Source organism: Bacidia gigantensis, assembly GCF_019456465.1.
Source record: "Bacidia gigantensis strain McMullin 20006 chromosome Unknown contig_156, whole genome shotgun sequence".
Taxonomy (NCBI): domain Eukaryota; kingdom Fungi; phylum Ascomycota; class Lecanoromycetes; order Lecanorales; family Ramalinaceae; genus Bacidia; species Bacidia gigantensis.
In genome coordinates, this window is record NW_025408594.1 from 211673 (window position 1) to 227486 (window position 15814).

A 15814-nucleotide genomic window follows, 5' to 3' on the forward strand; every position below is an offset into this window, starting at 1 on the left:
AGGGTGATGGGTCTATATAGCCCCATCACCTTATCATAGCCACAAGCAATCGCAATGTCAGAAAGGTAAAACCAGATAGGATTCGAGAGAACGAGGGTATGACTGCATGGATGTGACCCTTTTGCGCACGTTGCACGCATCGCTTGTGGGAAGCAGTGCGAATACGCTCCGCCTTGGGAGTAGGAGCGGTGAAAATTACCCTGGAAGGCAGCAATTAAAATCTGACAATAATATGAACCACAGGCTGACTGCGGGCGAACAACAGGCCCAGTACGTTTCAGCCCGGAGAGCATTGCACCGACTGCTATGATTGGTGTTTTCATGCTGACTTTGCAAAGAGGGAAGCGAATGCGAGATGAAGTGACAGGCTGGCGGAGAGCACAGCCCAGCCCATCAATTTCCAGGGTAAAAACCACGAGCCATTTCGGAGCGCATTATCTTGTATCGCCGGAGCTTGACCGCTTTTGGGGTTTCGTTGGTCGGGCCACACCTATGAGTCAGAATACGGGACCCACAGTAAGCACCTTTAGTCGAATCATACGGGGACTTTATGCGATAGCGCCGACTCGGTAGGTGGAGTGAGGACGTGTAGGGGTGGCTTTGTATGGTGTGATGTGCACATGGGGTCACAGCCTGTGATAAGTATAGCCGGAGGCAGACCAGCCCAACGCTCTTCGAATTGCTGAAGGACAAAGATTTCTCCGAATATTACACGCGCCTAGAGCCAATCCGGCATCACTCTGCGCCTGACTAAGCAGGTAGGAATGCCAAGGCTTGGCAAAATTCAAACGTCGGAGGATTCTGTCGACGAGTCACCTAAACCCATGTCAGCGACAACAAATATAGTCCATCAACGAAAGCTCATGACTCTGATCCATTACACTGACTTCTCTATCGTTCGATGGACCTGCCACATAGGTTATTGAACTATCGTTGAAACGAGCATGTCGAACAGCGGCGTGCAGGGCCAAATAGTGACCGAAAGCGCCGCGCCGAAGTCTGCATCATGGGTGGGGGCTGCTACCAATTGGCCTCCCAAGCCTACCCACGCGATCATCTTCTGTCGCTCAAGACCCGATAGTCGACCGTCCGTTCACTAGCCACTGGAAGATCATCACTTTGCCATCTTGTCAACTGTACTATCTGGTAGATCGCAATCCCGCTGTGGAGGAGAATCTGGACTTACCAGAGCGCGGGCTCGGCTTACGGAAATGTGAGCGGATTCCCGCTCCCAGCAACTTATTTTCCAACTCAAACTACTCACTCAGTCCCGATATTAATTGCGTCTGTTTCTCACTCGTTTTGAAGCTGGGCTGATACCATTCAGGAGCATCAGACCATTTTCTCCAAACTTCCCTGAAACAAGGTGCTGAACCACCTCCTCCAACTTGTGAAGATGAAGCACATGCATCATCAGGAACCTCTCCGTTTGATGTGCGAGGCACAGTTCAGGGACACAACCCCTCATGCACGAGTATACAGACCATGACCTTTCCTCACCCACCGTCGCTTCTTCCCGTACGGCTATTTCGCGATAGTCGGATATAGCCTAGAAGCCTGCAGCGTTTCGGTCCCGGAGTTTGATAGTACTAACCATGTCTAGTTTAGATGAAGAAGCTAGGTATGTCACCAAGATCTTCACTAAGTGGATGAGGCTGGGGGTTGAGCCGTAAATCTAAGCCATCTGCAGTTTGGTGGCATCGCAAGGTAAGCAGCAATAGGGAAAGCGTTTCAATGGCTGCATGCTAACTAGCATAGCTTCAAGCCTCTCCGCTTGCTTAATTTTGGGACCTGGCTCGTGCATTAGCGTTCAGCAAGTTCATTGAAGCCATCCTTAGACCGTGGCCGTTGACGATACATAATGGCCTCAAAAGCTGCATCTCTTTCCTGGTTATCAAGCAGAAAGAGGATAGCTTGCGAAAGAGCGCCTTCTACCTGACCAACGACAAATTTTTTTGAAAACATCACATTATTTGAGAAGTCTTCGTTGCGATTCGTTACTTGACATTGATCATCGTCATGGTATATCAAGGCAAGCCATCGGCTGGTTGCGCTAACTGCAGAAAGCGGAAGATCAAGGTATGGCTGTCGCTCCAAGACACTCATCATACTGATCGATCAAAGTGCGACGAAGGACTTCCCGCTTGTTCACAATGCACAAATACCAAACGGACATGCCCCGGCTACATCGCGAGGTTCGATCTCATCCTTCGAGATCAGACCAAGGCAGTCCGTCGAAAGGCTCAACGGAAAAGGCAAGAGGCCGTTGCAGCATCAACAGCTCCAGCCTCAGCCGTTTCCGCTCCCACCGCATCTTCAGCAACATCAAGCAACAGCGCACGCACTGCCTTTCCTGCCTTCAAAGGTCCACGAGCGACATCACCACCATCCTCCGTCTCTTCTGCAGAAGAAGGATCAGGCGGATACTATGCCCTGGCTGGCCCAGGGGAAGGCCCTTCATATGCTGTAATAAAACGCTCCACCTCCGATACAACCACCGTTCCGCGCATGTTTAACGACTTTCCAGAACAGCAAGCTATCTGCGCATTCTTCCTCGATTTCGTACTTCTACCACGAAACACCGATGCTTCTCGAGGACACCTGGAACACCTACTTCCCCTATACCAGCGATCCGCTCATGATTCCCCACTCGCTCTGGCAACCTCTTCCATTGCCCTGGCAATATCCGGAAACCCACATACTCGAGATTCCGACCAACAACTGGCACGAACCATATTCGGACGTGCTCTTCGTAAAGCCAGCGCCGCTATACGAGACCCTGTGGAATCCCTTCGAGACGAAACCCTTCTGGCCGTATTGCTACTAGGACTGTTCGAGCGCCTCTCCGCTGCCACTGGATCCAATACGGGCGAGTCATCTACCGACATGACATCCACCCACAATGCAGGCGCCGCAGCTCTCGTCAAGCATCGTGGGCGCGAAAATTGCACCTCTTCTTTAGCCATCGGTCTCCTCTTCGCAGTGCGTTCCCAACTAGTCGAGCACGCGATTGAAGAGGGTATGGCATTCAAAAGATGTCCAGACAAGATGTCGGCGATCTTCAGGAACCTCCCTCAAAATTCAGCGGCACGTCTTACCTCAGTGACAATCAACATTGCCGATTTACGATCTTGTGCGCAATCTGCCCTCATTCTCCCCCACTCTCAAGCCGCGGAGCAAGAAGTCAACGACTTGATCGAATACGCCATCAGTATCGACCTTCTGGTTGCTGCGTGGGCGGAAAGTCTGCCCGACTCCTGGCGCTGGCAGCGAGCTACAGGTTTCGACATGCCCATGCAACAAACGCCCAGCCTCAATGTCGACAATACAGCCTATCAATATCTCGATAAAAGCGACGTCTACACCGACTTGTGGGTGCTAAGTGTGTGGAACCAGTACCGCTCAGCCCGCATTCGCATCCAATCCATCATCCTCTCCTGCATTCATTATCTCGGTGCGGCACACGAAGCGCAATGGTATTGGCGCTCAATCTATGCCAAGATGATTGCGCAGGAGATGGCGGATGAGCTCTGCGCGTCCGTTCCGTTCGCCTTGGGCACCAAAGTATCCGGTGGGCCGGGAGAGCGAGACGCGGTCGAGTTCCCATATGTGCTTCAAGGTGCCGCAGGAAAGGGGAAAGTTGGACCAGAGCACACGAGAGCTGCTTGTGCGATTGGTGGGTGGCATCTGCTTGGGCCGCTGAGGACGGTAGCATTGTGCGAGGGAGAAGCTAGAATGGAGGGAGTGCTGAGAGAAGGACAGGGAAAATGGTGTGAGGAGCAATTGGAGAGGGTGGGGAGGGTCTACGGTATGACCAAGGCGGATGGGAAGGGAGAAGTCAAGGGGGAGAAAATGGTAGAAAATCCTCTCTACGGTGAACAATTCTTTTGATGGCGGTGAAGATTATTGTATGATTAAGACGGGAGGATTGCATGGCGCTGGCGTTTGGATAGCGAAGCTCAGAGACATGTTCACTACGACGTGATGTTCACGACGAAAATGTACGATATACTCCAGCTAGAATTGGATAATTTGACGCTCGTCTTTCATCCTCTATCTCTCCTCTTCATGTCCTCTAAAAATCCAACCATTTCCTTTTCCAGTACCCAGCACCCTTCCACTATCAAACCCGGGACCTCACTCCGACCTACCTCGATCCCCATACCCCCCTCTCCTTTCCCCCTACCGATACCGCCCGAGCATATGCGAAACATCCAAATTCTACTTGCTCTTCTGCGTCCACGAAAATCTGACACACACGTCTCAAGAACCGACCGACCGACCGACCCCCTTCCTCTCCCTGTGCACGATCCTGAATCTTCACCCCCTTCATGCACGTCAGACACGTTCGTTTGAGAGGCCCGCCGCGCACGTGGCTCTCTCTGGCCCCCGAAACGGGCGTCACCGACCCACTCACCTTACCTCGTGCGCATTTGCATATGTTACTTACTTACACGTGCGTCAAGGCTTGGGTCTGATGGCTGCGGCGAGGTCGCGAACGGGGGATGGGGGGAGAAGGGGGGGCGCCACTTGCGAGCTGCTGCTGCCGTCGATGGCTGGGTATGGATGGGTATGGGTATGGGTTTGCCACGTGCGTGCGTGAGTGTGGTAAGACTTGCGAATCTGCACTACCTACCCACCCGCGAGGGCAGGGCACGAAGGTACGGGGGTACGAGGTAGGTGTTTGTGGGAGGCAGGATGAAGGGAAGAGAGGCGGGTGTGCCTGACTAGTGCTGTGCCGCGTAGACTCCGAGACCGTCCTACTAAGGTAAGGTATGCGGGCACGCCAAGGATTGGGGGGAAGGGGGAAAGGGGGAATGGGGGAAGGGGGGGGAGTCGGTCCGTTCTATTTACGTCGTCGGTGTTGTTGGTGAGGATATTTTTGTTTGTCTCGGTCGCGGAGGATGGGGATTTGGGATGGGAATACTGTGGTGGTGGTTGTTTAGTGCCATTTTTGAGCGCTTGGGCCGTGGCGGAGATACCATGGGCTGGAGTTGCGAGTTTTGAGCAGGTCTGTGAAGGGTCCCGGACTCGATGTTGGAATTGTGAAATGTTTGGAGGATGCAGGCTGTGGCTGGTGGGTGGTTGGTGGTATTATGGGGTCGTGAAGAGGTCCCGGGTTCGATGATGAAGTTTGGGATTTCGACGAGGTTTAGTAGATCGATCACCTTCAGAATCGTTTCTGGGCGGAAAGAAAGACGGTCCTGAAAATGAAGGAGTTGTGACAATGAGTAGAGGTCTTTACATGCAGGAGCTTTCACATACCCGACATGGTTTTTTCCATTGCCTATTTCAGCATTGTCTGCCTTCTCATGCTGGGGGAGTTTCGGTACTTATACGGGCTCCTCTGCAGCGACCCACTTGTTTTTGGCTTTGATGGCACTCATGGCTGACGTCTGTCTCTGTCCGCTGCTCCGCTTCTCGCGCGCCGGTGGACACCGGTGGCTTCATTCCATTCCCCTTTCAGCATTTCCGTGTTCTTGCGTTGAACGGGGGAATGTGGAGTATAAATACTCAGGATCCCCCGTTTGCACGACAATAATATGTTCAGGGATTTGTCGGCACTAGGTGGCCGAAGCCTCTTCTCGTTTGGGCGTTCTTTTTGTGCACGTGGTATTGGACGGCTGCACGCGTGGCTGGAACTCTTCCTCTTTCAATTATTCTTGATCTCTGACGTTAAATCATTGGTTGTTGGGATAACCGTCATTGTCAATCGAGAAGAGAAGTGGTACAATTTGCTCATGAGAGATCGATGAAAAATTTGCGATAGTATTTTATAAGAAATCCAACAATGAGGCTTTTGTACAAAACACGTGAAAAAAACTTTTCACCTCACCGTGCCATTCACATCCCCTTCAAATGTCCAAACTAATTCCACCAGCTCATCCAACCTTTTATCTTGCCCAAATCTCCGATAGTACTGCCTCACCCCTCCCCCAGGCACGACCTTCGCGTCCAGAAATCTATAATGCACTTTCTCCTCCTCTAACTTCAACGCATCCCGCAACGGGCCCAAGTAATGATCATACCCCGGATTCAGACTCCCATCAACCTCGCCGCTTGTCGCCCACGTCTTCTCCATGTCGCGCCACACAATATCCCTCGCGTGTCCTTTCGGATACACCGCAATACTGTACCCATTCGTCAATACTGTGTCTTTGCCGAACATCCACCGCTGCAGGAAGCAGTTTTCCCCGCAGACATCTTGGACGAGTGACATAGCGTCCATGGGGAACCAGCGAGAATGGCGGATCATGTCCGCCCCTGCGCCGTTTTCGGACCAATACCCCTCTTTCCAGTGGTGCTGGGAGATGATTTGGCGGCCACTCTCGAAGACGCCGGAGCGGTCACCGTGCAGGTCCATCTGGTACAGCCCGTCGAATTGGGTGAGTCGCACGTCGGTGGTGTGAGCTATGCATTCGTAGAGTCTGTGGTCGCCGAAAATGCGTTTGGCAATTTTCTTACAATCCTCGTACTCTCCCTCCAAAATCTCCAGTAGTGGTGCTGAGAGGAAGATGCCACCTCCGCCCATGGCCAGAAATCCGTATTGGCAGACTGTCCACCACTCCTCACTTACGGCCCCCAGATACCAGAGTTTCTTGGGATCAAACTCTGACAGGCGAGAGACTAGACTGGATACGGAGGTGAAGAATGTGTCGTCATCTACAAAGCCGAACCATTGAGTGTGCTCGTCTCGGTGTTTCCATAGAAGTTTGATGAGTGAGAGGTAGTGGTGGATGTTCTCGCCTTTCTTCTCGAGAGGTGGGATCAAGTTGGCGTCAATACCTAGCCCTCGCATCCGCAACTCCATTTCAGATATTTGCGTCGATGTGGCGGCAACGCCCTCGTTGTTAGGTGTGACGATAATCAGGAGCCGAATGGAGGCTCGGGAAGCCCAGCGCTGGAAGAAAGTCAAAGACTGCGAAAGACGATCAAGGTTCGTTCCAAGACCGAGAAGAATATGTGAGGCATCGATGTGTCTGGGAAATGGGGGAACGTCCAGATGGATCGGTGGCTCACAGGATTTTGGCGCCAATAAGGATGCGGCGGGAGAAGCGATTTCTTGAAATCTTGGGAGCAGGGAGCCGGAAATCTTGGTGATAGATTTGCGGTCGAGGTCCGGTATTTCGCGGACAATGACATCTCGACGAGAGTATCGCAGTGGCCAGCGAAGGTCTTCCACGCCCTCGAGCTCGCGGAGCCATTCCGCCGACTCTGGACACGTGGTGAGTGGAGCGGAGGGAAACTCGGAGTCAAAGGTCTTCTCAGTTTCTCCTACATCTTCTCCTGGATGGTCGGCGGGCGTCTTGAGGGTGGTGACATGACTGATACTTTCGTGGAGGGTTGTTCGCCATAAGAAGCAAATAAGGGCGATCAAAAAGACTAGCGTAACGAATGCCGTTCTCGACCGCGAGAGCATTCTGGATCTCGCCGTATCCTAGGCTGGCAATGCATCATTTTGAAAGCATTGTGCACATACCTCTGGATAGAAGAAAAGCACCAGTCGATAATATGGGTATGATGTACGTAAAGATAGATGTAAAGCGAAGTGCAGAAATTGCGACATTTTCTTTACCCAATCTTCAATCCCCTGCCAAGCCTCCCGGGAAGGCTCCTATGAACCCTATTGGACGGCAGCGCGCGGGGCGGGAAGGCCTTAGCGAATGCGACGCCCGAGGCCAAAACTTTGCCGCAATCTTCTAATATCCGACAGAATCATTTACAGCAACCGCAACGGCAATAAGCTGTCATGATGGTACAGGAATACCGGAACATCGCTATTGATAGATTAAATCATCCAAGAATGGCAATCGAGCTCCCTCATGTTTCCTCCCACTGCACGGCATCCATCGTACCTCGGTACATAAGGCGAGTCGAGATGTAGTGATGTCAAAATGGCTGCGCACTTCTTACGCCGTAACGTGGATCCATTCATCCTCCCTAGCGATACTTCTCTTTGCAAAAATCACACCCCTTCCCCGAAATGTGAAAGAGCTCGTCTCGCGGACATTTGTCCACGTGCCTTTATCGGACGTATCCTGCAGTTGACGCCCTTTTGCAGCGCGGGCAATGGCATTTCTCATGGTCGCGGGACTGGGACGGGGAAGAAAGTGTGGTGGATATGAGGATATTGGTACCTCGACCCTGATCTTCCCAATAGTATAAGGCTGCCTAGTCCTGCGTTCTCAAATTCGATCCAACGGTAAGCCTCGAGTGCTGAGTGCCTTTTCGTGGAGGTCGACAATAGAAAATGGGGCTTGATGAACGTTGACAGAGGGGAAGATCCCTGCAGTCTACAACAGCTGGTATGAAGGTTCATCCACATCAGCTTTCAACGCCTAGGAGAAACTCCATTCGGTTGGGTGGTTTACCAGCCTTAGCATAGAAAACGCTCGAATATTAGATCCGCTTTCTCCTCCCATGTCTTGGTATTTCGCACTCAAAGCCATCTCAAATTGACTTCGAGAAACCCTTGAAGCTTGCTGATATTAATTTCGCTGCTGCCAATGTGCTGCCCGGTCGAGGTTAACACCCCTAAGCCCAGATATGACTCAGGTCGGGCTCAAAAGGTTGCCATGGTCTGGAGTCAGATGGGCCCAAGCTACGACGTGTCCTTGTCAGATACGAAATATGTATAAGTCTGCCGTTCTTTGGGATGCATACGTCCAGGAGCGCCAGCACCCAGGTGAGACAACCCGAAAGGCGATACTCGGCCACATTTCAACGTATAACATCCCTTCACTTGACGTAGACATGCATATATTAGAAATCGCCATGTCAACTTTCTCGACCTAGAGCCACAAAGCCTGCTTAATATCCTCTCGTGAGCCCAGAGTGGGACGCGACTGGTTTTTTAATTCCATCCACCCACACCGGGTCGTCTGGCCCAATTCTCGGAGAATAAAATATAAATTTGTCATTAATGTAGAGCGCCTTGCACACCAAGTCTTTTTGTGAAGCATTTGATACGACCTGGATGTTTTCTAGTTTATCCATGTGAACACGGTAGGCAATTGTCCTACGCGCACTGTTCGTCCATTGCTTGAAAAAAAGTACAAGTAGAGTGCCAGGTAAAGAGTCACGTCTGCAGCATATAGGCGCAAACAAATCGTACGCCTTGAGGGAAGGAAATGTTGTAGGCTGCGTTAAGCAATCATTACCATCAGCAGCCAGGCGGCGAATCTCGAATTGTAGTCCAAGGTTTGTCCTAGAATAAGGAGACCTATCACAGTAGGGTTTAGATTGGAGCTCACGTATGATATCTCCAGAGCCTGCAAAATAAGCCGGCGATCGTGCAAGAAAGATGTTTGTACCCGGCCTTGTGTCGTTCGATGCCCAGGCAAAGATGGACTCGTCCGTGCTGCTTTTCAAGATTTTATATTGAAGTCTTATGAATGCATTCTCTCCTTCACCATAGAGAAGAGACATGTTGATGTCAAAAAGCCCAAACAAGCAGTACGCTCGATCCTCCATCCGAGTTGTTTGGCGACCAGACGCCCACGACATTTTCTGAGCAACACTGTATCGAAAATACTTACGTTCACGGACAGCTAAAGGAGGAATACCCGTGATCGTTGAGATTTCATCTACGAACATATGCTTAGTGCCGAGCTGGGCCCAGTCACGGTCGAAGAAAGTCACATGATCAGGAGCCAGGAGCTCTTGCAGCGTCCAACCACGTGTAAACCATCGACTCCGACTAAATTGTGAAAGCCACACCAGCTGCAAAGCTTCCTTCTTCACGTCCTCTAAATAGACCAAGCAATCAGTGGACATTTCATACCAGCGATACATCGAATTTATGGCTTCAGAGAGCTCAGCACTGCTGGACTTGTCGATGCAGCAGGTATCTATCCATATCCAGTCGCTGTCTTGGAGCCGCGCCATTATGCATGCGTTTTCAATCTTCTTAAATCTTTCGCTTCCCTCATTCTTACATTTCGAGAAATCTGCAAAAGACACCTCCTGCTCGCCCCAAGTATGAGATAGAATTGAGTATTTTGGCACACTACTACCGATGAAGTCTTGCAATTCTATTGAATGGGTATTGAGAAGCCGCATTTTAATAGCTTTCCTTTACTGGCCGCCAAGTGATTCATTGCAGATCCAAGAGTCGAGCCAGCTAGCTTTAGCAAGTGCAACTAAATTAACACTTTAGCCAGCTCGTGCGCAAGCATTCTGCCGTCATTGATTCAGATTGAGAGCCGGGCTCCCTGTTTCTGGCGTTGATGAGTCGTAAAAGTCGACGTGAGAAGTGTAGTCGAAAGTGAAGCGGATAGCGCTAGAGGCCACCAATAAGGAGAAAGACCCCAGAGCCTGGCCCATATGCTCATCTTTTAGGGGCTGCCGCTTATCGATTGCGAGCTGCCGGCGTCTTTACCGTTTAATGAGGGGGAATTTCTTCGTCATACCTGCAACTCGAAGATGAAGATAACGCAAGTATGTTCACTGCAGGAGGACAAGAAGCTTGATCCTGCGGCTGACGTACTTCAAAGTTATACACGTATCCGATCAAATCTTTGCGTAGCGTACCGCTGCAAACGACGGCAGTCACAACCGATGGCTTCCCCTATGATAGGAGATTCATGGTCGTCAGAGTGCACAAAGACGACTCGACTAAGGCCCGAAGCAAGAAGCACTTCGATCCGAAGACAAGGCTCGAAAACATGACCATCACTTACTGGCCGGAATTGAGCCTCTTCCTGCAGACCCTGAACGAGTCGAAGGGGACTATCGTAGTCGAACACTGCCCACCAGATCGATCAAAGACACGCATTGAGGTCCCTTCGAAGCCTGACGTGAAGAAACTCGGCTTTGTAGACATCAATCTCCACGAAAGTCCAACCAAAGCATACAAAATGGATGACCATGTCAATGCCTGGTTCTCCAAATGCCTTGGTTTCAGTGCCATGCTGATCTATCTTGGACCCCATCGTAGGAAGCTGTGTGGCAACTTGTCGCCAGATCCTGTCTCCAAATCTTCTTCATGGGTGCCTGGTGTGGTCTCTGGATCGTCCACAGCGGAGACCAAGATCACTTTTGCAGACCTTGCTGCATATCTTGTGGTAACAGAGGAGTCCTTAGCTGATGTGTCTGAAAGACTAACAGGCAATATGAAAGCGGATGTCACCAAATTTAGACCGAACATCGTAGTTTCTGGAGCTGCAAAGCCGTGGGACGAAGATTACTGGGCTGGTCTGACTATCACCAAGCGCAATGGATCAAGCAATGATAGTACTGAGATGGTATTGACGGCAAATTGCGGTAGATGCGCAAGTCTCAATGTTGACTACAAGACGGGAAAATTCGGCAAAGGTGAAGAAGGAACAGTATTGAAGAAGATGATGAAAGACCGACGAGTGGATCCTGGTAACAAGTACAGTCCAATTTGCGGACGATATGGGTTCCTCAAGCCAGGCACTGTTTCGGCCGGCAGAAGGATTGCTGTTGGAGATGAGGTCACCTTGTCGAAACGAAACGCCCAAAGGACAGTGTTTGGTAAGTGGCGCAATCAGCTCTAGAATCTTGGTGATTATAGCTAAGAAACAACAGATTGGCCGGGTCTTTGAGATGATTGGTTGATGGCCGGTAATGAGCTGAATATCTTGATGATTCCGTGGAAATGACATGATTTTGGAACAAATGTGCGAATGAATTACGATGAGACTATCAAGGGCTATTCACGGCGTACCTCTCTTCTGTAGGTGTACCATCGACTAGGGTTTGTGATTTGAGGAATAAGTAGCAATATTTGGAGGTTGAAATGTATTGATTGATGAGACGAGACATTCCGTGAAGGATGTGTGCCCATCTTCGTCCAGTATGTGGAAGAGAGACTTCTATGCTAATAGTTTGGATAGTCTCAAGCAACCCACCATGCAATGATGACAATCTGTACAAACGCGACAACATAAGAGTTGCTCACGACAGGTGACCGAAAAGCTAGGCATTAAAGAAAAAGCATTCCGGGTTATGATCGTAATCGAAATGAAGAAGAAAGGCGACGACGCCTGCTGAGCTCCTTACCACTCCCTATTGGGCTTCTCCAATGTCGCTGCAACCACATCAGCGACTACCTTTTGCACACGAGCAAAAGACAAACCTGGCCCACCCCAGTCACTCGCAGCGTCTTCCGCTTTCAACTTCTCACTCGGTGTTGGGATCTGGATGATTTTGGGAGAGTTGGGAGGGTTTGCTGCAATCGGAGCTCCCTCGGCATCTTGAAACCCGCCATCAACCGTCGTACCACCGCTATCACTCTCGTGTCCATCGTTCCCATGGTCATGCTCGTCTTCAACTCTTGGTCTTTCGTATGAGGAGGTGCGGCTCGGCATAATCCTCATTCGCTCACCCGTACTCGAGCTTTGCGCTCCATCACCGCTATCGCTACCACCGCCGTTCATGATCATCCTACCTTCTACGATCTCCTCCTTACTACCTCTCCTACCACCACCGCCAACTCTCACCCTCTCCCTCAACTCTCGTTCCTCTCTTCCTCCCCCACCATGCCTCTTCAACAACACATGCAACATCTCCAAATCCGTCACCAACGCATCCATCTGCTTCCGTTCTCGAAATGCCATGTCACGACTATTATCCACATCCCTCGCCATCCTCGTCAGCTTCTCTGCCAGGGTCGTCCCATCCCCTTTCGACTGGTGCGTCTCATACACCGTCGCCTCAATCGCGTCATTCAGGCCCCCACAAATCCTCTTCACCAAACTCCGCGGTGCCGTTCTATCCCCGTGCCCGCTGCAATTGCGTTCAATGAACTTTAGCTTGTCGTGCCAGATGTAGTCCATCAGCTTGTCGTCGAGGTAGATTAAATGTGCGGTCTCGCTTATGAAGGAGGATTGTAGGTTGCCGAAGAGGTAGAGGGCTTCCCCGACCGTGTTACTGAGGTATTGGATTGCTTCATAGGCGGACATGGAAGGGGGAGGGGGCCGAGGGGCGCGGTAGGTTACTTGTTCCGGGCGAGGGTCGCTGATGTAGTGGACGGATCTGCTATCATCGTTGTAGCGGTGGTAGTCGCTGCGGCCGCTTGAGGAGAGGACAAGGGATGAGGAGGTGGAGCGGCGTTCGTTGGGGGGACGCATTATTGATTTTACCATAATCTTGTGGAGGGCAGGTTTGAAGGAAGAATGTGGTCAGTGCAGCTGTGGAAAGTGAAAGAGGAGAAGGAAGCGGTCTCGCAGATTTTCCAAAGGAAGTCTTCTGAAATGAACGAAGAAGGCAATAATTAGGCAGCTTGAAGGTTGCATAATGGCTCGGTGAACCTCAACGCGTACTGGGCATTCTTTGGGCAGTCAAGCAGATGCGGGCTGGCTACCTGCAGAAGAAGATGCTCATTCGATCTAGCGACATATCTCAAGGCATCAAACTTGGTCTTTGACCCCTCATCCCATCCCCAAGTATCCGTTCAAGGCAGGCGAATGCGAAGTTGCTTCCTTCGCCACAACCTCATGCACGAAGGGCCACATCCGCGCCCATTGTCGCTGCAGGGACTCCAACCACAGCTTTGAGCGATCAAGCCATATGTGGGCTTCACAGCTTCGCGTCTTTGCTCATCACGCTCTGCAAGAACTTAAGGCTCTCTTCCGCAAAAGCGAGCATATTCGCTTCTCGATCTCCACCCAGGCCTGTCTCCACTTCTTTCGTCAACACCATATCTTCCAGAGCCACGGCTAGGGCAGCGTATCCCCTGCGTTCGATAAGAGATAGGGAGTCAGCTGTCTGACCAGCATCCTTTTTGGTGCTTGGCTCACGGTGTTCTATTCCTCGTATTTCCACCAGTCGGGCCAGCAGTGCCGCTTTCACACAGACAGTATGTTGCCCCGAGCTTTGTTCTCACGTTCTGTGCCAGCCCACTGACTATCTCTTCCGTTGGGCCTCTGTAGTTCTGTATGTTTTCTTCCGTCCACCCCGCAAATGCTACCCTTGACTCAAGTGTGTACAGAGTCAAGCCACCTCTGTAGAATTTTGAGGCTCCTGGGACGGATAGGAGGACTGAGGATACTAGGCCGCCTGCAGCCTGTTGAGAGGATGACACTCATCAATAGGAGCTCAGTTATGATGCGTGCTTTGAGCATACAGTCTCAGCGACGCAGACCGTTCGCTTGTTCCATATCAAGTGCTCTGCTATCTGATCACGGATTTCTTTGAGAGATTCTGGAATAGCACTGGACATGTTGGCTTTGAATCTCCTTGAGAATTGCTACTTGCAGTGAGATGGAGAAAACAAAATTCATCCGTCATCACAAAACAACCATGGCTCAGATTACACAAGCATGATGAGAACTGCGGGCTGCCTGAAGATCTTGGCGCGGTAGGGCCGCCTGCCGCTCCGGCCGTTATCTGGGGTTTGGGGCAGAGTTTATTGTCACATCACGTCGAGATGGTAAGGTAGTCTCTGACTGTTGGCTTCTGTGGCGATATAATGCACTGTTTCATTCTGTGTGCTACATAGTCTGTTTTCTGTGATTCTGTGATTCGTTGCAGTCAAAAATACGAGAAGTTGAGCTCGTAAAGATCAAGTCTCCGAGCCTGCCACACACGACCTCCTATTGGTGTGTCCACTCTGGCTTGCGCTTCTCAAGAAATGCACTAATACCCTCAGTCTTGTCTCTTAGATCAAAGCTGGAGTAATAGAGTCCTCTTTCTATCGCAAAGCCACTTTCAAGCCCCGCATCCGCTATTTTCTTCGTCAGCACTTGCCACCTATATGCGACGACCTAAATGCAGAGGGTCCTACCGGCCAAAATTGCTTGTTTCGCAAGTGTGACAACCGGTCCAGACTTCTCGGCTACTTCTTTTGCGCAAGCCATAGCTGCTGGAAAAACTTCAGCAGCGGGCAGCACTCGGAGTCCCGGGATGCACGCTGAGAATTCCGTGGCTGGTAGAGACGTGCCACTCAGGATCAGTTTCATTGCCTGGCATGTCACTTAGTCTGACGGCTCGCAACACCTCGTCGCAGAACAGGGCTCTCACCATGTGCTTGCCAACCAGTCTGGTTAGTCTCTGGGTACCTCCGACGCCAGGAATCGTTCCAACATTCACCTCGGGCAGCCCGAGATGTGCGTTCTCGGCCACAAAGATGATGTCGCACTAGAATGATCCAGTCAAAATCTGGCGCTGAATCTCACCGCTTTCAACTTAAGGTACCATCAAAGCAAGCTCAAACCCTCCACCAAGCTACTACGCGTCAGCAGGCACGTAGCGTAAACCTTATGAACCTTACAGCAAACCCCTCAATGGATGCTATTATTGGCTTCCTGAACCGCGTCACCCCATCGGAGAGATCTTTCAGGTACTGGATCTTATGGGCTTCTGACGTGGAAATTCGCTTGAGTTCGCTGAGGTCTGCCCCCGCTGTGGTAGGTGCACGCCGATTAGTTGGATCGTTTGCTGGGTACAAGAACACACCCACCAGAAAATGGCCCTCCTGATGAACCAGTAAGAATGACAACCCTCACCGAATCCTTTCGCTCCAGAACTTGCAACGCTACATTGAGGTCTGCAATGAGGGCAGCGGACAAGGCATTGCGCTTCTGGGGGCGGTTGAGGGTGACAGTTGCCGTCCCGTCACACGATGTATCAACGAGGATCAGCTGGGTGTGGGTTGCATTTGACGTCTCTGGACGTCTCTTGATGGCCTCTTGGAGGTTGTCCATCTTGCTCAAGACTTGCGAACGAAACGTGGCAGATCGCCTCTACATTGCGAAAAGCTTACGGTATTTGAAGCGTGCAGAAACCTTACTAATGTCAGCCTGCATGAATCTTGGCGATCTCAGCCCCTTCTCGTGATGTACGGAAC

At 51.1% G+C, this 15814-nt stretch overlaps 7 protein-coding genes across 7 annotated transcripts; 2 read left to right on the forward strand and 5 right to left on the reverse strand.

Annotated features, from left to right (window-relative positions):
- Window positions 1-2508: 2508 nt before the first annotated feature.
- Window positions 2509-3891, forward strand: KY384_002375 (uncharacterized protein; the record flags this gene model as incomplete). Its single annotated transcript, XM_044810898.1, has 1 exon — window positions 2509-3891. The coding sequence occupies one exon, from the start codon at window positions 2509-2511 to the stop codon at window positions 3889-3891; it is 1383 nt and encodes a 460-aa protein (XP_044671781.1).
- A 1936-nt stretch (window positions 3892-5827) lies between these two features.
- KY384_002376 (uncharacterized protein) lies at window positions 5828-7420 on the reverse strand (the record flags this gene model as incomplete). The annotated part of the gene is made up of 1 exon (XM_044810899.1): window positions 5828-7420. The coding sequence occupies one exon, from the start codon at window positions 7418-7420 to the stop codon at window positions 5828-5830; it is 1593 nt and encodes a 530-aa protein (XP_044671782.1).
- Window positions 7421-8811: 1391 nt separating this feature from the next.
- On the reverse strand, window positions 8812-10062 carry KY384_002377 (uncharacterized protein; the record flags this gene model as incomplete). The annotated part of the gene is made up of 1 exon (XM_044810900.1): window positions 8812-10062. The coding sequence occupies one exon, from the start codon at window positions 10060-10062 to the stop codon at window positions 8812-8814; it is 1251 nt and encodes a 416-aa protein (XP_044671783.1).
- Window positions 10063-10425: 363 nt separating this feature from the next.
- Window positions 10426-11522, forward strand: KY384_002378 (uncharacterized protein; the record flags this gene model as incomplete). Its single annotated transcript, XM_044810901.1, is given in 2 exon segments — window positions 10426-10485; window positions 10497-11522. 2 exon segments carry the CDS (start codon window positions 10426-10428, stop codon window positions 11520-11522), a joined length of 1086 nt encoding a protein of 361 aa, XP_044671784.1.
- Window positions 11523-12023: 501 nt separating this feature from the next.
- Window positions 12024-12929, reverse strand: KY384_002379 (uncharacterized protein; the record flags this gene model as incomplete). Its single annotated transcript, XM_044810902.1, has 2 exons — window positions 12024-12460; window positions 12506-12929. The coding sequence occupies 2 exons, from the start codon at window positions 12927-12929 to the stop codon at window positions 12024-12026; spliced, it is 861 nt and encodes a 286-aa protein (XP_044671785.1).
- A 1632-nt stretch (window positions 12930-14561) lies between these two features.
- On the reverse strand, window positions 14562-14825 carry KY384_002380 (uncharacterized protein; the record flags this gene model as incomplete). Its single annotated transcript, XM_044810903.1, has 2 exons — window positions 14562-14692; window positions 14753-14825. The coding sequence occupies 2 exons, from the start codon at window positions 14823-14825 to the stop codon at window positions 14562-14564; spliced, it is 204 nt and encodes a 67-aa protein (XP_044671786.1).
- A 328-nt stretch (window positions 14826-15153) lies between these two features.
- KY384_002381 (uncharacterized protein) lies at window positions 15154-15671 on the reverse strand (the record flags this gene model as incomplete). The annotated part of the gene is made up of 2 exons (XM_044810904.1): window positions 15154-15192; window positions 15474-15671. The coding sequence occupies 2 exons, from the start codon at window positions 15669-15671 to the stop codon at window positions 15154-15156; spliced, it is 237 nt and encodes a 78-aa protein (XP_044671787.1).
- Between the last annotated feature and the right edge of the window lie 143 nt (window positions 15672-15814).